Consider the following 25,043-nt stretch of genomic DNA (forward strand, 5'->3'; position numbering starts at 1 on the left):
GTTGGAACAACTTTCTTCCTGCCCCGCCATCCCAGAGAGCCTGCATCACTCACTGCTGCTTTTTGCAACAGCTTCTGTGCTCTTTCCCATTTAACTCTCTGCTTTATCCTTGCACCTATTAATTTATCTCAGCCACAGAGGGAACTGGCATTTGCGCCTCACTAGCCCCGAAGGAGTTAACTGGATTTATTACATAATCTGTTTAACATTCGGGATGAATAGGAAATGCACGCCCCTCCTCTCCTACAACATGTTTGCGCTCTTTAGTTCTCACTTCTCCCCGGCTGTGTGTAAGCCTTGTGCCACTCGGCATGCCCTGAGTCTCCCCGTGTGTGCCAGGGCTCCCTTGCATGCCTGCCCGCTGCTGCTCCCCGCTCCGGCTTTGCTCATGCTACCGGCAGCGCTGCACACCCGCGCGTCTGCCTCTGCCTCTGCCTCTCTGTCCCTCTGTTCCCCTGTGTGGACAGACCACCTCACATAATGCCATCTTTTGATGAAGTTTTGAAGGAAGCTGGGGAATTTGGAAGATTTCAAAAGAGGGTCTTTTTCCTCCTTAGCCAGACAGGCATTACTTTTTCTTCCCTGTTTGCAAGCGTGGTTTTCCTTGGGCGGGCATCAGACAACTTTTGGTGCAGGATCCCTGGGGCAGCTGAATTAAGTAAACGATGTGGCTGGACGCTGGAAGAGGAACGAAACTTCACAGTACTGCCCCTGCACCTGGGGAACAAGTCCTCCAGCGGGGAGTGTGAGAGGCTGGATATCGCATGGGATGACTCCGTCAGCTGCACCAGCCCGCTCGCCCACTATGGCAATCACAGCACGGGCCACCTGCCTCTCACCACTTGCCATGATAACTGGGTATATGAACAGCCCCACTCATCCCTCATCAGCGAGGTAAGGAAAATCCCCATCCTCTAATTGGCAGCATCCATCCTGGTGTGGGATTGCAGAAGTAAAATGGATTGCCACTGTGAGGGTCGCTGCTTTGGTGGCTGGTTTTCCCTTCTGGATTTGTTTCATTTTGAGTCATAAGCAAATCAGCACAATGAGTATGATAAAGTGTCAGCATCAAGCTTATAGGGAAAGGTGAGCTGATCTGAAAGGTGGCTGCCCAAAGCCAAGCGCCCCATGCAAAGCCAAATACCCTGCACAGAGATTGCTCTGTCTCCAGAGGAATGTCAGATTAAAATAGAGACTCAAGTCTTGCCTTGCAGGTGAGGTTTCTGATGCTCAGTTTTGGGTAGAAACTTTGGTAGTGTAAACTCCAAATGTACTTGCTGACCTGGATCACTGTACATTATCTGTTCTTTGTATTTCTGGTACTGAATGTTTAAGTCTGCAGGTAACAAAAAACAATTGGTGGCAGACTGCCCTTCTGAGATCTGGCAGGAGTCAGCAAAAATGATTGTGCTTACTAAAGTAAGAAAAAACCAACCAAACACACATTACTGCCCAAAGCTATCACTCAGCTTTTCCTGTATGTTGGTGTCAGAGAACCGCAGGCTATTACCACTAGTGGTAAGCACTGGCAAATGTATTGGTTTTTTAGTGAGGCTGCAAAGACAATGGAAGATGCTTTCCCGGGAGATCCTCTGTGTAATCTGTAATTATGTGGATGGGCTGTGGTCTGGCTCCAAAATACAGTCTACTCACTAGGAGTGTGTATTTTAAGGTCATCCTACACAGTAATTGTCACTCATGCAGTGATGAAAAACCACAATGTACTTAGGATTGGCTCAGAAATCATCAAGGTGCACTGCAAAATGAGTCTACAGCTGAGGGTTCTGGTTCTTCTGTGTCTTATGAGGCTCCCACTGTGGTTTTTAACGGGGTACTTGTGCTAGACCTGTATCCCCTGAAACACACAGCAGGGCACATCAGGCAAAGCCCTGAGCAAACACTGAATTGAAGAGATGCCTATCCTGTCTTTTCAATTCACCGTCTTTCTCTCATCCAGCTGGGACTACTTTATCCACTCATAGTCTTTAGGTTCTGCAGAGCAGCACTTCATTGTTTCAGCACCACACGCAGCCTGAGCAGCTTTGGCCAGGGTCTGTGTTCAGGAGAAGAGAAATCAGAGCACCTGACTGGCCCTGACCCTTGAGCAAAGGTTCAGAACTGGCTTTTGAGTGTGATCGCTGAAATCAAGTCTGCTCAGAGGGCCGCAAATGACATGCAGGGAGCTGGTGTCAAACTTTGGTCCCTAGTAATGACATATTTCTGCCCCCGCTGTCAGTGGTAGATGGGACTGGGTGGGCAGGAGGGCAAATGCTGCCTGGGAGCTGCAGCCTGTCTAGACCTTAAAAGTAAAAGTATAGAGATTCCTCTTTTTTTGATCCTTTCTTTTTCCTCCTTCAGCCTTGCTGTAGGTGGAAGTATGTAGGTTGTGTCTATAAGATTGTGCTCAGAGTCCATTTATGGCAGCAATTTGTGTATCTAACAAAATCACTGTGATTTTCCAATGAGCCACTGGGTACAGCTAAGGGACAAGGAAACCAGTGTTTGTGTTGCAGCAATAAATGGAAGTGAAAGGTTCAACGTTCTCAGGCAAATGCCTCGCCCATCTGCACTTTCTTCCTCTCCTCTGCTGGGGAGACCCTCCAGGGCCAGGGCAGGGAGAAGGGGTGAAGGAATGCCGGGGAAGCACTCCTCACCTATGCCCCCAAAGGTGCATATTGGGAAAACCATGGAGTAACAGTCTGCAAGGAGAGACAGGCTGGGACTGTCTCCCCGCCGTGCTGGGGCAGCAGGTTCCACCACTGGTGTCACTGTGACTCCTAGAGTCTTGCTGGCTGGATGCACCTCAGAGGGAGGGTGCTGAGCTGTGACTTGTGGAATTTGCAACCTCTTTCCAGTTTTGCAACATTTTCTGGATAAATCACATCCCACAATGCTTGATTTCTTCATTTTAAAAGGAAGTTTGTGGCATGCATGTCCTGGCTCAGTTGCTTTGAGATCAGCTACTAAAAGGAGCTTGATATCTTGTTAATGAGTTATACATCCAGCAAAAACCATTTAAATCCCAGATTTAATTTAGTCTCCTTTTTCTCAGCTGAGTTTTCTCTAACAAACTGTGACTCAGTTTAGGCACATTTTTGCTCTGTTTAGTCAGCTCACCAAAGATTTCTTTTCTCATCCCTCTGCTTGTAAATGCTTCATTTTGTCCCCATGTGCAGAAATATTTTTGTTTCTTTCAACTAAATATTTTTGGCACTTTATGTCTGACTGAATCAACAGTGGAAGCGACCAAAGAAACAAAGTTGAAAGGATGGGTTACATGACAATCTCACAGACATATGTCCAGGGAGAAAGAGAGAGGAGAGGGAAAAAAAAGTCAGTGTACTGAAGGAGCTCTTCCAGGCCCATGGCAAGCACAGACCCAGTGTGGATTTGCACTCTGACAGGGGAGGCAAAGGGCAAAAACAGGTGTGTAAAGCTTTCTCTGGGACAAGATGTCATGTCACACAGTAGGTCTGGCAGCCAAACCACAGGTTTTTTTTGCAATAGGTTCTGAACACCCTTCCAAAGTTAATCGTGTGGCTGAACGGACTGATTTATGAGGAGTTGTGAAATAAATGGTGATGCAGTACCTAACTTCATTGCTCGTTACTCACTTGCCATTCTCTTATCTTAGCTCTCTGCTGCAAAGGCTTTCACAGCAGCACCAGCAGAAGGAAGCAAAGGAAAAAGGGGAATATGGACTGATAAAAATCACACACTGCTTTGTAAGCAGCACCTGGGGTGCCTGCTGCATCACCTGCTGCTGCAGGACTCCTGTGTCTCAGTGCTGGGGTACAGACGGATGCTGGGAGAAGGTACCAGGGTTTTCCTCCTTCAACATTAGAGGAGAAGAGCAAATTGTATTAAGAAATCATCACAGGAGCACATGGCAAAGATGGCTAGTTTGATCTAGAACAAAACAGAACATTGCTAAACATCTAGCAAAAGAACATTGCTAAAGACTCCCTCTCAAAATCTTCTGATGTCTAACTGGCTCTGAGAGTAGGTCTCTACTTCTTTAGTGGCATGCCTGAGGGCCTCTGTGCCCCATTCTTTTAGGTCAGGCTTTTCTGTGAGGGCAATCCAGGTCAGAAGAGTAGTTGTTGACTGGTGCTGCACACACAGCTCATTCCTGTGGTGCCCAAATTAAAGCTGAGCACACCAGACCTGTGTTGACAAAAAAGTTTTGAGCTATCATTTTAAGACACAGCAGTGTTGTTGCTGTGGATCTGTGCAGAGGACTTTGGCCAAATGCAATCTGCTCCAGTTTAATTGAGTGGGTCTTGCACATCTTGTGAAAATGGAAGACAGGGATGCATGCATCAGCTGCAGGACAGGAATGCAGTAGCTTCTCAGATTTTTCTTGGAGAGAAAGGCTGAGGGGGTAATTATCAAGCTGAATCCATTCCTGGCTCATGCCATCTCTTGCCACCTGAAACGATGCTGGTCAAAGCAGGTGGCTGGCACTGCTTGGGAGGGAAGGCTGGTGACAGCAGCAGCTCTTACAGCAGGAGGAGAGCAGGAAAGGGCTGTGTTTCTGAGCAGCAGATGGAGAAGGAGGAAGAGAAGGGGTGCTGAGGGGCTGTAGCCGACCAGGAGGGCCACAGCTTCATGGGATCTGGAGAAGAGTTCAGTTCACTCCCTGAGCTCCATAACACTTGAAACAGGAAGTGTGTGGCCTGCCATCTCCTTCTGGGTGAGCCTTTTGAAGACACATATATCCAGGGCATACAGAAGTTAATAAACCTAACTTTTTGAAGAAACTGTGCTGAAGATACAGTCACTGATACTGATGGGCTTTGCCGCTATGTTCTTTTATCCCAGTGGAGATAAGTTTATCACTCTGTGATAGGACAGCTGGAAATAATGTGCAAAGAGATTTTGTTCAGACATTTTTTGTGTTGATGACTCCTAGAGGCATGGGCATGAATTTGTGTCTGCAGGTGGAACGGCCTGTGGTGGTGGATAATGAAAAGGGAAATCTATGTGGTCACCAGCGACTACAGCACAGCTGGCAAATTTTAGGCAGCATTTATTAGAACCTTTGTTGGCAGAAGTTCAGCAAAAGGGACAGATTCCATCATGCTCTGTCTGCAGCAAGTCTTCACGCTGTAGATGATGTAATTTTCAGAGCTGGCAGTAATGTGTTGCCAAAGTGTGAGGTCTGACGTGCACAAGGGGTCATCTGAACATAGTCTATGCACCTGCTGGGAATCAATCTTTTTAATCCTCTACTTGCCAGCCATCTCAGAAATCAACAGTCAGCATTTGCAGAGAAATCTGTAACGAAAGCAATAATGTTTGTCTCATAGGTTTTATAGTTGCTCAGAGAAGGAGATAATATGGCAGTCAAATTCATGGTGGAGAAAGCACAGCTGGTCCTTTTACTATCCTCCCCCAAGGCAATAAGCAATGCAATTCACCCTCAAATTGTTTATCTAGTGTTACTGTTGTTACTGGCATGGCCATACCCTGTCTTATTTCCACTGTCATGGTGGGATTAATAGTAATTAGTGGAGGGATAGGGGAAAAGGGCAGACAGAGGAGCAAAGGGAGCAGCAATTGCTGAATTACATGTGAAGCTCTAACTAAGGTTTCCGTGTATGAGAGCGGCTGGAGCAGTTGCTTGCAGTGGTTGTGCCAGTGGGACTGTGTTTCTGCCACTGCCACTGAGACTGCTGGCACTGGCTGAGGTTTCAGGCATTTTTTTTCTTGTTTTGAGGACAGCAGCTGCTTTTTCTCCTTTAGGAAGTGGTGAGTTTCCCTACCTGCCTCTTGTTTTGGTCCTAGACAGACATAAGAAAAAAGAAAGGCAGAATAGGTCTTCTCTCTTAGGAGACTCAGTGAATGAGGTGATCTGAGTGGCAGAGACACAAAGGTACCAGCTGGGCCTTAGGCCATGAACAGGAGAGAAATCTACAAAGCATTAAACACTAATCTGTCCCTCAGGGCTTCAGCCCCAGCCCCTGGACGAAGGGTACAGACCGACTCCATTTGACCTGTTAAGTGCTCAACTTGAGACAAGACATGAAGAAGGACAGTGTTGTTGCTTTGTTCCTTAGCACTCTGACAGAAGCTTTAACAGAAAGAGAAAAAGAAGGTAATTTCTCCCTTTCCACTGCATGCACTTGCAGGGGGGTTTGTTGCAGTAAGGATGTGGGAAAGATAGCAGTTTGAAAGGCCAGAGGACAAGAAAGGTGGAGAAGAGCTGCCCAGCAACAGATAAGGAACATGCAAGAACAGTCTGCATCTTCCCAGGTTTCCTTAAATGGTGAGTATTGCCCTGAACCGTTTGTCACTGGGAGTCAAAGGGAAAGCCATTTTCTGTTTGGCCACTTGTACGAAAGCCATTCAAAATGTGTATATGGGCTCTCAATATGCTGCTGCAGTTGGGCTGGGGAATCGCTGTAGATCTTTTTATAGATCAAAGACTTTAATCCATTATTTTGAAATTTATTTGTAACAGGCAGTAAAGTGCTTCAGAGCCACTCCTCGAAGTTGCTACATTTTGAGGAGTTTTTAATGGCATGTTGTCATTTAAGGCAATATATTTCTCCAGGGATAGGTGTGCCAAAGTGTTTTGGGACTTGCTCGGTGAATAAAGGTCTCTAGAGTATCAGGAATTACAAGTTTGCGGTTAGTTTGTATGTCAAACTTAAGTGTAAAATGTTTGCCTTCTGCCATAGTTATGAAGAAATGAGAAGTCATTAGTCATGTACAAGTATTTCTTCTTTTCCTGTCTCAGCCAGTTGCCACTCCTTCCTACAGAGATTACACCACTAATGAGTTACAGGGAACCAATGCAAAATCTCTTCCTTCTCCCAGAGAGATCTCACTCAGGTGGCTTTCTGCTGCTGTACAGATCAGCAAAGCACAACAGCACTGTTCCTTCCAGTCACACCAATGCCACTGTAAATCTGAACATCTCATTGATGTTCAAGCCTCTAGAAGGCATGCAAATGTTCCCCAGAGGGATGTATTTCCAAACAGGGGTGTATTGCAACCTGTACTGCAAGGCTAGCAGGGTGGAAGAAAGTGTTTTTCCCAGGTCCGTTAAGGATGCTAGAGAGTGATGTCCTGAAGGAGCTGTCTCTTGGCAGCAGCTCATTTCTGCTTACAAATGGCAGCCCACTACCAAGACTAAGATGAAAGCAGTGAAGAAGGGGATGGTTTGTCCATTGGGCAGTGCAACATTTTTTACTCAGCTCCCTAAATGGAAAGGGACTGTGCTCAGGCACACAGTACTTTGAGTCATACAGTGGATAGAAATCATGCTGGCAGGTGCAGGACTGAATGCAGAGATGGGTTGCAGGGCTGTTCTGGGGGCCTGCACTTGTGCAGTGAGGAGCTTAGCCAGGGGCACAGTAATGCTGAGGAAGAGGATGTGTCCTTAGCCAGAGCTGGCCATCTGAGCTAGATCACCTTTGATGATCACAATGAGGAGCCAGCTAGCTGGGTTTTAACAGGGTCTAGGTGTAGCCAGCACTATACAGATCAACAAATAGGCTTAAGATCAGGGGAACTAAAACCTAAGGCTTTCCTTTACTTTTCCATATCCTTTTCCCTGCCACTGCAATAAATGTTTTAGCATTTTTTAGAAGTGTAAACATTAGCCCGTGTGTGGATGGGCATATGAAGGTTCAGAAACAGAGAGAAGGCACCATGCCACTACCTTTTGTGGAGGTTGCTAGCAAGGAACATGGGAGGTGTTTTAAGAGAGTGTCATATAGGATAACTACCTGGAAGCAGTCTGAGACTCTGGGTAAGGTGATGCTGATGCTTTTCCTCCAAGAGATACAGATAGGGACAACTTTCAGGCACAACCAAACCAGATCACAGCTCAAGCAGTGAAGTGGGTCTGAGAAGTGGCTTGGGTAAAGAAAAGATCTCTGCAGGGTGTGCAATTCTCTTTTAAAGGTCACATTCCCCTCTAAAGGTTATGTTTGCAAATGAAAAACAAGACACTATCAGGGCGATGACTTAAATGTTGAGTGCTACGTCAAACAACCAGAAACGCTTATCTGTACCAGAAGTTATTTAAATATTTAGAAAATAACAAAGTGCAGGACTAACATAGGAGAATATAGTTAGTGTATTGTCACTAATCTATAGAAAGAGCCCATAGCTCCCTAGAAGTTTTCTGTATGTTCCTGTTTAGTAGCATAATACAATATTTGACTATTTTGTTAGCAAAGAGATAGTTTCAGCAGTCAGATAAATCATAGGAAATAGCTGTACAGATGAAAGAGTCCTCTCTGTTAAAGATACTTTCCCCTGTTCATTCTCCTGCCTTCTTTCGTGACAGTTTATTCATTGCCTGTTTACAGTAAAGAGAGATCAAATTATTTTAAAAATAAATACATTCTTTGAAAAAGGATCAAAGAGAGTCCCAACCTCTGCCATCAGCACAGATAGTTGTGTTGTGTTCTAAAAATCTTCTTTTAATGGTCATTCTCATAAAAAACCCACTGTTTTCTAAAGCTGTACCTTTTGACACTATTTGCTAACATCGTCATAGTTTCAAAAAGCAAGAGGTTAAGCAGCATTTGAAATTGCTCCTCCATGTTCAGGCTATTTTAGGAAAGCATTGCAATAGCTCTTGAGTATGACAGCTGAGAGCAGCATTTACTCCCCTCAGAAGTTTCTGCAGCTCTTGCTCAGGATTTACAGAAATGGAAACCAGATGCTGATAGCTTGACTTGGATGAAAGGTGGTCAGTCAAACTCCCTGGAGTAACAATGTTGACTTTAAATAAAGTCAGCTGAGATGGGATATCTATCAGGTTGGAGACCCATGAGGTGCCTTTTGAAGGTTCTGTGTAGGCACCTCTGAAATCTCAGGCCCAGGTAATACTCACTGGGCATTACAGCATGTAAATAGGCTGAGATACAGCTCAGGGGCATGACACCAAATTTTAGAGTCTGGAGAACTGTGAATGGCAGAAGAGGCTGTTAATCATTCCAGATCACCCTGTGGCCACTCCATTCAAGCCTAGTGCTTGAGCACTGATACCGTACACATGCTGGTGAGCACAAATGTGGTACGCTGTGTGTACTACAGTGACCAGCCCCTTGTTAGCGATGGAAAGATTCCTTAAAGCTCATGCCTGAAAGCAAAAGGGCTTTTCTAGTGGAAACAGTGGCAACTGCTGTTGTCTGTGGCTTCCCTTGCTCCTGAGACCTCATTGTTCCAAAGATTACCCAAGGTATGGATTGAAACCTCTTAACTTTCATATGGTCTGCAGTGGTTAGTATTTCTTTATTCTCTGAGAACTTCTAAAGTAATTCCCAGTGCCATGCTATCCATAGAACTCCTTTGGTTTTTGTTTTGTCTTAGTTCCTAGTCTCTTTGCTTCTTTCCCCATAATGACTTACCACTTCCCTTTGCCCCCACACATCCCCATCCCCATCCCCATCCCCATCCCCATCCCCATCCCTATTATTGTGTTAGGGAGAAATGGATGCTGCAATATAAGGAATAGAAAGTCTGCAAAAGCCACACAAAAAAAAAAACCATATTCAATGTGTCTCAAATTGACCTGAGATCTGTTTTCAGTTTCCTCAGAGACCAAATGTTTTTGCTTTTATCTAGAAGGCACTAAGAAAAAAAATTAAACTATCTCTGTAAGCTGATGTTTTCATTGGCAGTAGCTGTGGACCATTATTCTTCACTAAAGTTATGACTTTGCCTTGGCAACATATTTAACAGCATTGGTCACAGAAGAGAATTTGCTTTCCACATCTGAACAACCGATGTATGAAACACAGCATCCTTTTGGCAAAGAGGAGCTTTCTCTCTGTCCTCACAACCGCTTGAAGAGACTTGCTATGGTTGCGCTTCCCCGGCCCACCAGTGCTTGCTGTTGAGCAAGCATATTTGAACTTACCCTTCCCATTCCCTTTTCCCCTTTCCCCTCCCTTTCCCCTTCCCATGTGGACCTACACAGTTTCTAAAATGTTTAGCCCTGAGGATGACAAGTGACCCACCTGGCTGTTTTTTGCCTCTCCCTTGTTCCCACAGTATAATCTTGTGTGTGGCAATGCCTGGATGCTGGATTTCTCACAGGCCATCCTCAATCTGGGGTTTCTGACTGGTGCGTTCGCCCTGGGCTATGCTGCGGACAGGTACAGTATAAACTCTGCTATCCTTTGGTTTGCTGGGAGGTGAAATCACTTGCAGCATCACATGCAATAAGTATGTGTGAAGTATGAGGTTCAATTCATTTTGGATAAACATCTCCGACCTGTGTTAACAAAGCCCAGCCAATGTAATCTTTGCTTCTATTTGGGCTGGAAACTCTACGCAGTCTTACTTACTGATCCTGTTTGGACCTTAAAATGTCATGAAATGAGCTTTTCTTGTGGTTTCCAATGTTTCCTGTGCACATCTGGACTCAGGAAAGGCAGAAGGACAGAGAAACAGAAAGGAAGCATTCAGATGTTTAGACTGATGTTTACTGAAGGATGTTAAATAGGCACCATTGATGAAGCAAGCAGCTACTTGAGGAAAGAAGGAAGGGGCTAAATGTGGTAACTCTTTCCATTCACAGGCTGGGCTCATATGCTTATGTCTAAGGTCATAGCTCCTGCCAATTGGTCCTAAACTCTGAGAGAGCTGGATGAAACCAGGGAAACGTTTCTCTTAACCTCATCAATTCTGTGATTCTTTAAAAAGACATGGGTGATATTCAGGCTTGAGTAGCTAACCTGCTCCAGAGTGGAAAGCTCCCGTAAGTTCTATTTTGCTATGAAAGTAAAGAAGGGAGCCTACTTTGTGCTTTTTACTGCTATTTAACAGTAGTCAACCTATGCAATGGCTGAGAGCACCACTGATTATTTCATTTTTCTTCAGCTCATAAAAGACTTTCTTTCTGCCTGTTTTATTTTTCTTTCAAATCTACAGTAATAATAAATTATAGTACCATTTCTTTGCTGGCAGGAATACTTAAAGACTTCTCCATAATGTCATCTCAGATGACAAATTTTGAACTAGCAAACAAAAGTGCTTTTAAGGGAAACCTCAACTTTCTAAGTGATATAATAAAAAGGAAAAAATAAAGCAGAAAGGAGGCCATGGCACTGACTAACTTAAAATATCTCTGCACAGTGTCTGGCTGGGCAATTTGATACTAGTAACACTGAAGAGTGTGAAAAAGCAGAGAATTCTATGATTCTATATTATATCTAATTATTAAAATTAAATAATATTTCTAGGAGTACTTGTTTATTGAGCATAATGTAAGTACTGTAGAACTATGAATGTTGTACATTGACAGCACTGCAGCCAGGCCATTAGACTCTTGTCTCCTTGACTGCACTCAAAAGAATGGACCTGGTTGAAAATAGTCTGGTTTTTGTCCTGTATTAATTCTTCTCATGAAACCTTTTGAAAAAAATGAACAAACAAGTACTTTCACAAATACTTTATGCTGATATAAACAGCTACATCAGTTTTCACAGTTTCTTCTTCTTAAAAGTGCAATGGAGAAAAGATATAGTTGTATTCCAGGACACAGTTGCCATGAAACTACATTGAGATTTTTTTTTAAATTATGGCTTACCTTGGGCACATTATTATGTTTATTACTGGAAAATGAGACTCATGAATGCATCAGGCAGACTTTGAAAAGAAACAGTCTAAACCTAAACAAAACCTAGAAAATCACATGGAGCAGTTAAAGAAGAAATGATTGACTTTGGTATAACTGGCTGCAATTACTAATAGGAGACTAATTTTCGAAAACAGAAATTCCCAACAAAAGTTACCCTTATCCAAAACCTGATCAGATCAAACTTGATCAAAAACCTGAACTATAATGTATGGGTCATAGTTTAAGTACAAAAAGACAATCAGTTTCCTAAAACAAGAGGGGTACTGATGAGGACATCACCAGTTTTAAAATTAGTGACATAAAGGCAGTGACAGCTACCATCAGGGAAAAAGCTCCATATTCCAAGGGCCAACCCAACAAAGTTTCAAAGAACCACCCTTTGGAAAAGGCTGGTGTTGAAAAGGCACTTTCAGATCTAGCATTAAAATTAAATGTCAGGGATAAGAAAAAGAAAAAACTTTGTGTCTTTTCAATATCTTCACTTTCTTTTCCTTTTTCAACAGATATGGCAGAATCCCCATCTACCTGCTGTCCTGTCTTGGGGTTGGGATATGTGGTATCATAGTGGCATTTGCACCAAATTTTACTGTATTTTTGATCTTCCGTTTTCTCCAAGGCGTGTTTGGCAAGGGAACCTGGATGACATGCTATGTGATTGGTGAGAGCTGTAATCTTGTTTCTTTCATGGTTAGGGATAGTGAAGAATTTTTGGAGTACAAACAGTCTGGCTATATCTGTTCTTGGTAATATTTTTTCTTGGTAACAAAGCACTGGCCCTGGAGTCAGCAGACAATGAGTAACCCAAGTCCATAGTAGTTAATACATTTGTCCAGCAACTGAGAGGTGAAAGAATGGATTATGCATGTATAAAGGCTTTCTTATTACATAGAAGATGATAAAAATCTACAGAGCAAGCCCCCCCTCAACGTATTCACAAACAGGGACATGGTTAATTTTGGCAGTCTGAACGTCTTCCACAGGTTCTCAGAGGAATTAACTGCTTTTCCTCACCGGGAGGATAGATGCTTGGATTGCTGCTTTCATTCTTTAGCTGGGAGACTTTGATTAGTGTCAGGCTGGACACCACAGACCATATTAAGATTATTATTTCCTGAAAAGGGAAAAAGAAGGAAGCATATTTATAAATAGCATCAAAACAGCAGGGATACAGAATCTTTGATGGATTATAATCTATCAGTCTACAGTCTGAATGAGAGCAGAATTCCAACCAGATATAAACAGATACAGTGAAACCTGTGACCACTGTGGGAATGTATGTGCAAAGATACCTCTTTAGTCCTCTTAGCATGTAAAGCCCCGAAGCACCTTGTTTTTCTGGACAAAATTACACTGCTGAGCAGCTAAAGTCCAAGATCCAATTAAAGGACCAGAAGCTGCTTGATTTTAAACAGAGATCATATCCTGAAACTTTAGCAAGTGCTCTAACCAGCAAAATGTTTTATGAAAGACCCACAGCATCCTTAAAATGTTCGAGCTTTAACAGTAAGGAATGTTTTTCAGTGCTCAGATCAGACTGTCTGACTTTAGAGAGAGGTTCTGAGATATGACATCCTGAGGCATAGTGTATTACTGCAGCCCTAAGCAAGGTGCATAACTCTAAGAGAGAGTGATTCCCTCTAAATCCCTTGAGGGATCTACTCTTACATTCTGTAATCCCACATAGTATTTACCAGCCTAATATCATTTAAGAGGCATATACAGATTATAGGTTTGGTTGTCCCAGGAGGATGGTTGCCATTAATTCATCCCCAAAGCTATTGATCTGTGCTTCAGGCTGCCCCAAGAACCTCCATTTGCTTTTATATACAACCCAGCTCTTCCTGGGGCAGTGTATGCAGCTACCTTTAGGGTATAAAGTTCCCCATGAGCTATGTAGACATGATGAATAGTTAATGAAAATAGTCTTGGTGTCATATTTCTCTGCATTGCCAGCTGAAACAAACCATTGTTACACGTAAAATTGTTTTTTCTTTAGTAAAATAAATAAAAAAATGTTTTCTTTGTATTGTAAACCAACGTAAAAAGCTCTGCTTTTATTCTGAAACCTACATAGTGGTGATAGTTTTGGAACAAGCAAGAGACACTTCTTCGTGCATTGCTCATCCCAGCTGCGGGTGTCAAGACCATGGGTTTGCATAGGTTTCAGAGTGATCAGACACATTCACAAAATATAAAATCTGTCAAAAGGTTTAAAAAAAAAAAAAAAGGAAAGAAAAACTGTAATCATTCTAGGAAATAAACCAAACTGGATCACACTTTAGCCCTTAGAGCAACCAGCTATTAGATGTGGTTAAACTCTCTTCCCCCTTGTCCATATTACCTGCTGGATGGAGTCCCTGCCTGAAAGATCCTCTTGTCTGGAGCATGTGCTAAAACTGTACTAGGGAGACTACTAGCAATTTCCCACTACGCATGATCATGATGCACCTCTTCTGGCCCCATGCAATTCAGCAGTAAACATGCAGTCAGAAAACCCTCTAACTGAAGAATGGTGGGTGAATGGCCCTGAACAGCCTCAGTGACATGCTCACACTGCTGAAAACAAGAAGCTGGGCTAGACAGACCTGCAACCTGATACGGTACTATCGTTGCTTATGTTTCACCTCTAATATTTTTCTTTAGAATTAAGTTTGTTTCTATGTTGTTTGTTTTGGCTTTCTCTCTGCTCAGTGACGGAGATAGTTGGTTCCGATCAGCGGATTGTTGGAATTGTGATTCAGATATTCTTTACCCTGGGGATTATGATTCTCCCTGGAATTGCATACTTGATTCCCACCTGGCAGGGAATCGAGCTGGCCATTTCACTGCCCAACTTCCTCTTCCTGCTCTACTATTGGTAAGGTTGCAGTCATTGCTCTTGTCACTATTGCTATTGCTATTCAAGCACCTATAGACTCCTGTTATTGTCCCAAGTCTTCAGAGTGGAAGATGTCGTAGGTTAGGAAGAAGATATTTGCATTGTGTTGCACTAATTCTTTATTAGTGAATTGCAGACATACATTACTTTTGTTTTTCTGTCCGGATTTTACCTCTCTGATCAGCTACAGCGGGCCCTTCACAGAACCCTGCTCCATTTACAAGATTAACTTGACCAAAGTCTGCTTTTCCCATCAGCTATTAGATCCCACTTGTGCCTCTCATTATCTATTCAGTTCAAGTCTGAAATTGCCCTACAGGTCCAGTGAGCTGGGCAGTACAGCTAATGAGAAAGCAGAGTGCTATGCCATGGTAAACACCTGTCTCAGTGTGGTTGTCCTTTGGGCTGGATCCCCCAAAACTAACTCACATAATCTCTTCCTACACATCGTTTCCTCAAATGTTGCCTGCTGTAAACTTTTAAACTGTGAATCATCTCAACCCTAGGCTAGCAGAAACTGAAACACCCATTGGTAGTATTGCTTTGTGTTCAGTTTATAAAATATGTATACATTTGAGTGTGTGTCTATCTTATATACAGATAGAAGTTTCCTGATCTGCCTATGCCTGTTACTACATGTGCTTAGTATTGACTTTCATTGTTCACTGCTGTTCTGCAGGTACCTTCTTTGCTTGTTGGGTATCATACTTTTGACAAACATTGTGGAAATACAGTAGTTAGATTTCTTATTTTTCAGCTCTGCCAAGTGTTGATATAGTCTATATTCTTCTTTCTTATCCACAAATATTTTACTGGGGACTGACTGGAAAAGTAGTCCTCAAAAGAGTTTCTATAACACAAAGACTGAAAAATTATGTATTTTGTGTTAGCACAGGGTAAAAGACAAAAGAGTTTGATTTACTCATGATGCTAGGTAAAAGCCCTATTTATGACTCATGATGCTAGGTAAAAGCCCTATTTATGACCTCTGTGTTCTTACAGGGTGGTTCCTGAATCTCCACGTTGGCTTCTGACACGCAAAAAGGGAGAGAAGGCATTAAAAATCATGCGCAACATTGCAAAACACAATGGAAAATTTCTCTCACCACATTACTCAGAGGTACTGTCATCTGTTTGAGCGAGAGATTTTTCTAAGCTGCATTTTTTTAAGTGATGGACAACACTCTGTGATGTGTCACACCAGGACAAGATTGTCAGTCCCACACCTACTTTATTAATTGCAAGATGGTAAAAGCGAACTGGCTGGAATTATATGGGCTGAAAAAAAAGAAATTTATAAAACAATGAATCAGGTCTTTCATTTGCAACACATCCTACTTTAAAAACTTGTGGGAAATATCAGAAAATAGCCTGAGGGGCAATGGTATTTCACAGTACATGCTGTGAGTGCTGACAGAGAGTGGAGTTAGCAGGATCGACTTTCCTGTCTCCTTTTCTAGAACTTCCTTTTACAACTCAAAGAGAAGATGAAATTATAATTTAAGTGTAAATTTACTTCCATCTCGATAGGGGCAAAATACATCACAAAATTCACAATTGAGGAAGATCTTTCTGAAAATGCTTTTTACAAAATAGGGCAATATATCTTAGAGTTATAGTCCTTTGGCAATTGGTCTTGACAGAAAGGACTGATGCACTTCAAATAATACAGCTGTGTTACAGCATTTGGCTTTTTCTGTGCTGAGTATCAATGTTTGGCTCTCAGACCATGATTACTGTGGCATTGGCCTTATGGTTCAGTGACAACAGATGTGGACAGCCAGAATGATCATTAAGGTCCCTTCCAATCCAAGCCATTATATGATTCTATGATTCCTGTGCTGGAGGCCCCAGAGCTGGATGCAGTATTACAGGTGGTATCTCACCTGAGCAAAGCAGAGGGCCAGAACAATCTCCCTTGACCTGCAGGCCAAGCTGCTCTTGATGCAGTCCAGGTTACAATTGGCTTTCTGGACTGAAAGTGCACATTGCTGGGTCATGTCCAGCCTCTCATCTACCAGCACCCCCGAGTCTTTGTCAGTAGAGCTGCTCTCAATCTGTTCATTCCACTGCTGTGTTGATACTGGGGGTTGCTCCAACCCAGGTACATCACCTTGCAGTTGGCCTTGTTTAGGTTCAAGAGATTACAAAAGGACATAAACCTGTTGAAACAAGTCCAGAGAAGGGCCATGAAGATGATCAGAGGGCTGGAGCACCTCTCCTTTGAGAAAAGTCTGAGAGAGATCACGTTATTGAACCCAGAGAAGTGAAGTCTCCAGGGAGACCTTTAAGCACCTTTCAGTATCTAAAAGGATCCTACAAGAGAGCCAGAGAGGGACTTTTTTCAAGGACATGAAGTGACAGAACAAGGGGGAATGGTTTCAAACTGACAGAGAGCGTTTTTAGATTAGATACTAGAAAGAAATTCTTCATTGTGAGGGTGGTGAGGCACTGGAACAGGTTTCCCAGAAGAGCTGTGGATGGCCCATCCCTGAAAGAGTTCAAGGCCAGGCTGGATAAGGCTTTGAACAACCTGGTCTAGTAGAAGGTGTGCATGCCCATGGCAAGGGAACTGGAACTAGATGATCTTTAATGCCTCTTCTGCCTCAAACCAACCTATGGTTCTATGAATTATTGTCTTTGGCTGGGGCATGTACACTGGTGAGATTCTCACATCTTGGTCAGCATTAACCAGTGCTGAGTGTGGCCCAAGACGTGTGGCAGGAAGCTTGTGCTGCTGCATTGCTACACCCACTTCCTCTCAATAAACACTGGCATTTTCAAAGCATCATGTCATAAAGAAGATGTGTGTCTTTGCCTGCTTTTTGTTTCAAGTTATATTTGATTTTTTTTTGGAACGTATCCGTGCTCATGACCCTAAGCCACTCACAGCTGCAGCAGATTAACCTCCACACATACAGATTTGTGCTGGACCTGTTCCTGGGGCCTTTTTAATACAGAATGCCTGTCATCCTTTGTGCTGTGCCCAGAGGAAAGAAAGAATCTCCAGGAAGCACATTAGTAATGGATCAAGTGTATTTCTCACATTAACTTCCACTAGTCTTCTCTTTCATGAAGCAACTCCAGAATTTCAGGGTAAGTACTGCACGTGTGGAGGGACAGAAGGAAGGGAGAAATGATAGGCATTATCCATCAACGCACTTTGGCTCAGACTTTCTAATACATCTGTATCAATTTCATTGGCCAAGTCCCTGACATGGCTCTGGATGTAGCAGCTTTCAGTTTTTGTTGGCACGCAGAAACCACAGATGACCTTTGTAGGAAAAAAATGTTTGCTTGTTTTGCTCTGTGAGTTACGACTCTACTACAGTTCAACTCCAAACAGAATTCATTAAGTGTAAATTATAAACTCCTTTTTTCCAGTTGCTCATATTTATCCTAACATGGGGATTTTTTTCAAAATAATTTTCTAATTCTTGGTCTCTGTCCAAAACCAGAATGAACTGTAACTAGCCGAGTAGGAGCTGCTTCTCAAGAGAGTTGTGGATCAAAACCCATCCCTTTATATTGATACATTTTTTTCCTACTATATAGACATATCAAGGGTTGGATGTGATGGTCTTGGAGGTCTCTTCCAATCCAGTTAATTCTATGATTCTATGATCTAGACATTTTTTTTATACATTAACATACATATGTAAGTATTATAAACAGTAAGTATTATAAACTGTCTCGTACAGAATTAAGCGTGTGTAGAACTACATATCTTTTAAAACTATTGTGGAAAATCTGATATGGAATTTTGCTGAAACATGAAAATATGAGGGCAGTTGGTTATAAAACTTCATCTGCAGTTTGCAGATGATGTATCTCTGGAAACATGGGCCCTGTCCCTGAATTCCTAACTGCACTGATGTGAATAGCAAAGCTCTCCTTGACTTCAAAGAACAAAAAGAGGATTTTTTTCCCCTAGGAAGAGTTGACTCTCCATGGTGATTTTTTTCTTCATCCATAAAAAAGTGCTCAGTCATGCTTGGAGTTGTTATGACTTTATTAAGACATAGAACTATAAGTAGCAGTTGTGCTGAATTTATCTTTAGTCCTTTGGGAAACTAAAACCATATTTGCACAAAGTCACAACTGATGGCTCGTAGCCCGTTCTTATAAACAACAGACAGGGCAGCTTTATAACCCTACTACGAGAGAGTCCAAAGGCAGTGCAGAAACCCAGCAACCTCACCCTGCCTCACAAAGGGCTCTGGCATGCAGCAGAAGTGGCGGTGATTTGAAGAAATCTTCTGGCTGTAGTTGCTGTAGAAAAGCAAAAGGGAGTAGAAAGGAAGTTCAAACAAATGTGGGGCTTCTCTGTCTTGCTTAAAAAGCTTTCAGTTATGAAAAAGTCATGAGTAAAAACATCCAGCCAAATCTCACTGAAAACCAGCTGTGCCACCTTAGGATATAATAAACAAACAAAGGTGAAAGCTTTGGGCATAGCCCTGGCTGAGCCGATGAGACCCCCAGACCATTCTTTTGGCTTTACCCATTTTCTCATCATGGATCTGCATGTTCCCTTGTGCTTCTACATCCTCTCACCCATGTCTCCCTACCAGATGGGATCATTTGCCTGGGTTCCTGCACCTGCAAGGGCAGCAGATGCTGTGGTAATATGGAGGGGTTTGCTCCCCCTATGGAGGGGTTTGCTCCTCCTAGGTTTCCAGTTAGGAGGGGGCAATAATCGAGAGCCAAAGCAGCCAGGCTGCCTGAAATCCTCCTAAAAAGGATGGAGAAGGTTTAAGCCCATATTTCCCACAGCTCCTTTGAGAGCTGATGGTAATCTCAGCTGTGTTTGCCAGTTCCTGGGCAGTATCATTGGTTTGTCCCTGCCTGAAACCACCTCTGCTTTATCTTCCTTGGATCTGCCTCACCTGTCAAATGACCATATGAAAAAAGGGTTCTCACCTGGCTTGGATATCACAGTTAAAAACTGCTGGCCAGAAGTAAAAACAGCCTCCATCAGTGTGCCTAAGCTGTTTTTGAGCTGCTAATATTTTGGCTCCACAATATCTACAGCAATGAACTCAAACAGGTAAACACAAACTGTCTGAAATTCTGCTCTTTTCTGTTAGTGTTAAACCTTCTAACTAATGAGTCATGGAGTGCCTCGTTGTGACTGTACTGAAGGAAGCTGAGAACAGATTTATTATACTTTGTAGGCAGTATGAGGACCATACTTAGTAGGTTTCTTTCTTTCAGGGTAAAAGGCATGTTTAGCACAGTGCTTGGATATTTTAAGACACTCTAAATTTCACTAACTGAATATTTTGAAGCACCCAAGCATTGTAACAGATCTGCAGTTTCTCTCACTCCTCTCTTCTTCCTGCTGCCCAGCTGTGCCATGAGCGATGTTCCCAAGCCCATTGCTTGCTGCTCACTCCCTCTCTCACTGCTTCCCTCAGCCCATCACTTTGATGTTTCTGCCACAGTCTCCTCCTCTCTCCCACCTTTGGCAGAAGGCAGGTCTGCTCCCAGTGGCCCTGATGTGACAATGAGTGCTTATTGCCTTCCAGGAAAATCCAGGTCAACCTGTCTCAGTTTACAACAAGGAAATAATTTCCTTTCTCAAGTTAAGATTGGGGATTTTTGAATTGATTTTTTCATGATCATCACTAAGGAAAGCCCATCAGCTGTTCCCATATCTGCTCTGGAGTGCTATAAGCAGCAAACTGGCTCTTCAACACCTTTGCTCGCTGGACTGGAATATTGGTGGTCACTGTGTTTATGCAGGAACTCTGCTCCACTGCCTGCCTGACCCCTGACAACTGACTATTGCTCACTTGTCTCCTCAGATCACTATTAGCAACGAGGAGGTCAGCAACCCTTCCTTTCTCGACCTGGTGAGGACTCCCCAGATGAGGAGGTGCACGCTCATCCTGATGTATGCCTGGTGAGAGCCCACATTAGTCCAATTTGCTACCAGGGTGGTGGGTTTTGAAGAAAATTTCCCTTGTGACTTTTAGGGCCTCTTCAGCTGCTTGCAATCATTAATTTGCCTCTCATCACCTTTTTCCCTTTGCTGTTTAGGTTCACAAGTGCCCTGATCTACCAAGGGCTTGTCATGCGCCTAGGAATTGTCGGCGGAAACCTCTACCTAGACTTCTTCATCTCAGGAGCTGTGGAGCTGCCTGCTGCTTTCCTAATTATAGTGACAATTGATCGCATTGGCCGGCGCCTGCCCTTTGCAATAAGCAACATCGTGGCGGGCATTGCATGTCTCATTACTGCTTTCTTGCCAGAAGGTAATTCCCTTCCCAGTGTCAGGCTCTTTAGGCCAATGACTTCTCTCCGACACCTAAGCAAGGACAACAAGCCAAACAAAACTGCGTGTTTCCCCGTGGTCCCCCCCTCTGTGTGTCCCAGAAGAGCTGCCACATGCTGAGTGGATGCTGGCTGCCCCATTCTCCTCCTGTGAGAGCTCCCCCAACATAGGTCATGGCAATTCAGGCACAGAGGGCATGGTCACCATGTTGCCTGCTGGTTCTGCCAGCAGCATGTTCTGTCTGTTAGAAATGTACAAAGGTCTTGCTGGTACAACAGGGACTGGGGACTATCTGATCTGCTGGAGCTAAGGCTATCACAAGAGGAGGAAACAAAGAGCACCACTGGGGATTACTCTTGCAGGACATCTTCCTTCAGCACCTTAGTGTATTTTGGGCCATACCATATGCTGAGCATGGAGCATCAGGTCTGGGGTTAGAGCAGGAGCATCGTGTGGGGTGATAATGGCCTGAGTGGGGGGTAGAAAGTGGTGGCCTGAGGCCAGCAGCATGCAGCCACCAGCCTTCTCTCAGTGCTGAAGTGCTGAGGGGACCCTGCCAAGGTGAGGAGAGGACAACCTGGGGATTAAGATACTTGCAGATGGGACATCTGAGGTCCAAGTCCTACTTTCAAGAAAAATTTGTTTATACAGATGGAAAAAGCTGCAGCAGCAGCTTGTGAGAGCCCCATCACACTGGAATGCTCATACAGTTCCAATCCCCTCGCAGAGGGGACATCACCTTCACCAAGGGGGTCTGATGGACTGAGGGGGTGCCAGGGAGACAATGTGGATTTATTTTGTTCTTTCCAGCCTTTGCTTTTCTTACATGTGTTTTGAAAACAAAACTTTTCAGGGCAAAGGCAGTGTCTCGCAACATGGGATGAAATTTGATGGGGGTTTATTTGGTTGTTTTGGAAAGGAAATAAACCCAAGTGTCTCAATTTTGGTTTAGAGCAAACTGAAATGTTTTCTTGTTCTTCCTAGTGAAGTTTTGAGAGAACACATTAATTGCCAGCTCTCTCTAGTGGCAAAGCTCCCCTTCGTGCTGGTTCAGGCTTGTTGTTTTCACTTGCCTCCCTGTCTGCCTAGTTGTGGCCAGACCGTACCCACCAGAGCTTGAGCAGAGCCCAAATGGGCAGAGCCAACAAGGCAGCATCAGGTCCCTGTGCCAGTCATGTCAGGTACAAAGTCAAGCACCAGGGAAGGACAGGGAGGATGGCCAGGAGTAGCATTATTAGGAGTGTGTCTAATGTGCAGTGGCTAGACGAATTACAAACAGTAGGTGGTCTGCTCTAGGGAGAATTGTTTTACTGCAGCACCTCTGGAGGTTTTTAAAAGATATGTAGATGCGGCACTTAGGGACATGGTTTAGCGGTGGACTTGGCAGTGCTTGGTTAATGGTTAGACTCAATGATCTTGAAGGTCTTTTACAACCTAAATGATTCTATGATTCTACGCAGTTTTAGAGATAGCTTTCTTGTGGTCAGAAGGCTTTGGGAGGTGACTCAGCAGTGTTTCTTACAGCATAACTCCCCTCTACAAATAAATCTTCCTTTCTAGACCACAATTTGGACATGGTGATGGAAGCTATAATGTTCATTTTCCCACCCATGCTGTTATGCTCCCTAGCATCTTGAATCAATCAACTCAAGTGATTTATAATTCTTCAAAGCAGCCTCACATAACATTCAGAAGCAATAAACACCAGTATAGATTGATTTCTACAGCAGTGGCCTTTCATTCTGATTTGCACTGATCCAGTGTTCCTGTGGTATAACTTCTGCTGACAGGGCCTGGGGTTCTCTGAAATGCTCTGCTGGTGTGGCAAAGCGCACTTCACCAGTGTTTCTTTTTGAATGAACAGATATCCCAGGGCTCAAAATGACAGTTGCCATGCTGGGAAGACTGAGCATCACAATAGCTTTTGAAGTCGTCTATCTAGTGAACAGTGAATTGTACCCTACAACACTGAGGTATGTCAAAAGCTCCCGGGAATCTTTCAGCTTTTCCCTCTGCTTTTCTGCATTTCCTGTTTTACTGCTGTTCAATTAAACTTCATTTCCTCCAGAGTTTCTGAGCTGAATAGCCACTGCTCAATGTGGATGGCACATGCTGATGAGATAATTCTGGAGCTAAGTCTGCATTCTATTCTTTAAACTGCTGGTTAATCTGTCTGTTAGCACCTCTCTAATATCTGGTACTTTTTGTCTTTTGCAGAAACTTTGGTGTTTCCCTGTGCTCAAGTCTGTGTGACCTAGGGGGGATCATAGCCCCATTCCTGCTTTTCCGACTAGCAGCCATTTGGTTGGAGCTACCTCTAATTATTTTCAGTAAGATCTGATTTAAAATGTACTTTTGATTTAAATATCTTCCTCCTAACAGAGCTTTTCTTTTGGGGCAAAAGTGTGTGGCCTCATCTCCCTCTCAGACCAGCCCCTCTCGACCTTCATGCCTAAAGCAAGAGGCTGAGTGGCAAATGGGTGCAATGTGTGTGATTTCACTACACAGTCTGGAAGAGCTCAGCTTTGCTTGGATAACTTTGCTGAAGTAGCAGAAAAGAAACTATGTGAGGTGCTTTAAGACTGAGAAACCTTACAGCTAGCTTCTGTAATTACAGAGAAGTAAGCTTAGGCTGCCAAGAGTAGAGGTTGATGACCTTTAAAAAATACTTAGTTTGAGGTTTTTTTGGTAAGTACAGTTATGATTATGGATGTTGTATTACCCATAACTTTTTATTCTTGTAAAATTCTTTCCCTCAGTTGCATTTTGGAAAAAAATAAGCCCTGAGGAGTAATTGTATGAAAAAGAAAATTAATTATTTTCAGTGAGGACATGGTAGTCTGTGGCTAAACCACTCTTCTAGCAGACAGATGTGATGGGGAAAAATCAAAATCAGTAGAATAGACTAAGAAGGGAAATCGGTGCTAATGAAAACTTTAGCTGAAAACAAAATTGGAAAGACAGGGTTTTGACTTCTATGATCTCCCTTTAGTGGAGATCAGTCTGCAAATGAACTCCTATCCCTCAAGTGATTTTGTAGTAGGTTAAATTAATTTAGCGTAAAGGTGTTTGATTAGAATAGGTTAATCAGAGATGGATTCAGCTGAAAGATCTTACTCCAAACTTAATCTGGATAAACTTTTCTCAGTAGACAAACCCTGAAAATAAAAAAGTAACAATTTTCTTATTGCTTTTGTATTTCTTCAATGTCCATTGTAGGTATTCTCGCAGTTGTCTGTGGTCTCCTAGTATTGCTTTTACCAGAGACAAAGGGAATCTCATTACCAGAGACAGTGGAGGATGTGGAGCAGCTTTCAAGGTATGAGATGTATTTTCTTACTTTTACTTGGGTGAGATTTCCTGAGGGTGTTCTCCTCCAACTTCACCAGCTGTCACAAATTATTGATGTTTTCCAAGCATCAAAGTAAATTCCCTAGTTAGGTTGATGTTATGAGTGAGTGGTATTTTCCTCAATAGAAACCTGAACTTTTCAGTACCATTTAGGAAGGCTGTAAAATAAATTCATAAGGATAAAATCTTTCTTTTTCTCATAGAGGCACAAGGTTGCAGAATTTTTGGATATTACATAAACAATAGTTGCCTGATTCAAGGTGCAAACTAAAGAAAGAGGAAATGTTCTGTGCAAAAAGTATATGCTTCAGTACCACAGCTTGGACTGCAACTTAAACTACATATTTTCCTTTGTCTTTCACATTTATACCCTTTTCCCCTTCTGTTTCTTCAGTCATTTTGGAAAATGTGGAAAGAAAAAGAAGCACCGGGACACCAGCTCTTATATTTGACCTTTGAAGGACAGCACTGGGCAAAGAACTATGTTCTCATACCTGGAATTTGTTCTCCACCTGCCACCACTTCAAAGTCTGCTGCACAATATGGATTAAACTTCATATTATTCTTCTAAGCATAAGGACATTTTAAACAAGTAGTGTATTTTTCTATGAATATGGAATAAATACTTTTTTTTCTGAGTACGCTGTTTGCAAGAAGGGACCACTTTGTGGTTCTTGAGGGAGAACAGGACATCTGTAAAAAGATGCAGTATCCAGCTCAGTGAGCTTGTATTTATTTCTTTATCTAATGGAGCCATTTATTTATTTCTTCTGTTAGGATCCACATTTGGATGGAGAGGGTTTGAAATGGTACTGTTTGTTTAAGATTTAGATGACTTTGAGGAGGAGAGGATGAGTACTTCAACCTGTTCTCTGTTGCCCCTAAAGAATCTGGACAAATAGAAGATATGATGGCTCAGGAAGGAG

The 25,043-nt window shown here is 43.0% G+C and overlaps 1 protein-coding gene across 1 annotated transcript; it reads left to right on the forward strand.

The window, feature by feature from the left end:
• The first annotated feature begins 265 nt into the window (after positions 1-265).
• Positions 266-24,774, forward strand: LOC114055649 (solute carrier family 22 member 3-like). The gene is made up of 12 exons (XM_027880009.1): positions 266-425; positions 456-894; positions 10,021-10,124; positions 12,115-12,269; positions 14,303-14,468; positions 15,492-15,609; positions 20,297-20,394; positions 20,532-20,746; positions 22,631-22,739; positions 22,984-23,096; positions 23,986-24,085; positions 24,512-24,774. The coding sequence occupies exons 2-12, from the start codon at positions 481-483 to the stop codon at positions 24,567-24,569; spliced, it is 1,650 nt and encodes a 549-aa protein (XP_027735810.1). The 5' UTR covers positions 266-425; positions 456-480; the 3' UTR covers positions 24,570-24,774.
• Positions 24,775-25,043: the final 269 nt, after the last annotated feature.

The sequence above is a fragment of the Empidonax traillii genome, unplaced genomic scaffold (assembly GCF_003031625.1).
Source record: "Empidonax traillii isolate 1590-97213 ecotype Southwest subspecies unplaced genomic scaffold, ASM303162v1 scaffold63:size2014119, whole genome shotgun sequence".
Taxonomy (NCBI): Eukaryota; Metazoa; Chordata; class Aves; order Passeriformes; family Tyrannidae; genus Empidonax; species Empidonax traillii.

What these genes read in the sequence shown, in the direction of transcription:
- LOC114055649 (XM_027880009.1), top strand. Translation starts at nt 481, where the DNA reads ATGCCATCTTTTGATGAAGTTTTGAAGGAAGCTGGGGAATTTGGAAGA. An exon ending in CTGGGCTATGCTGCGGACAG is followed by an intron (nt 10,125 to 12,114) that starts GTACAGTATAAA and finishes CTTTTTCAACAG; the next exon opens with ATATGGCAGAATCCCCATCT. An exon ending in TCTCACCACATTACTCAGAG is followed by an intron (nt 15,610 to 20,296) that starts GTACTGTCATCT and finishes TTGTCTCCTCAG; the next exon opens with ATCACTATTAGCAACGAGGA.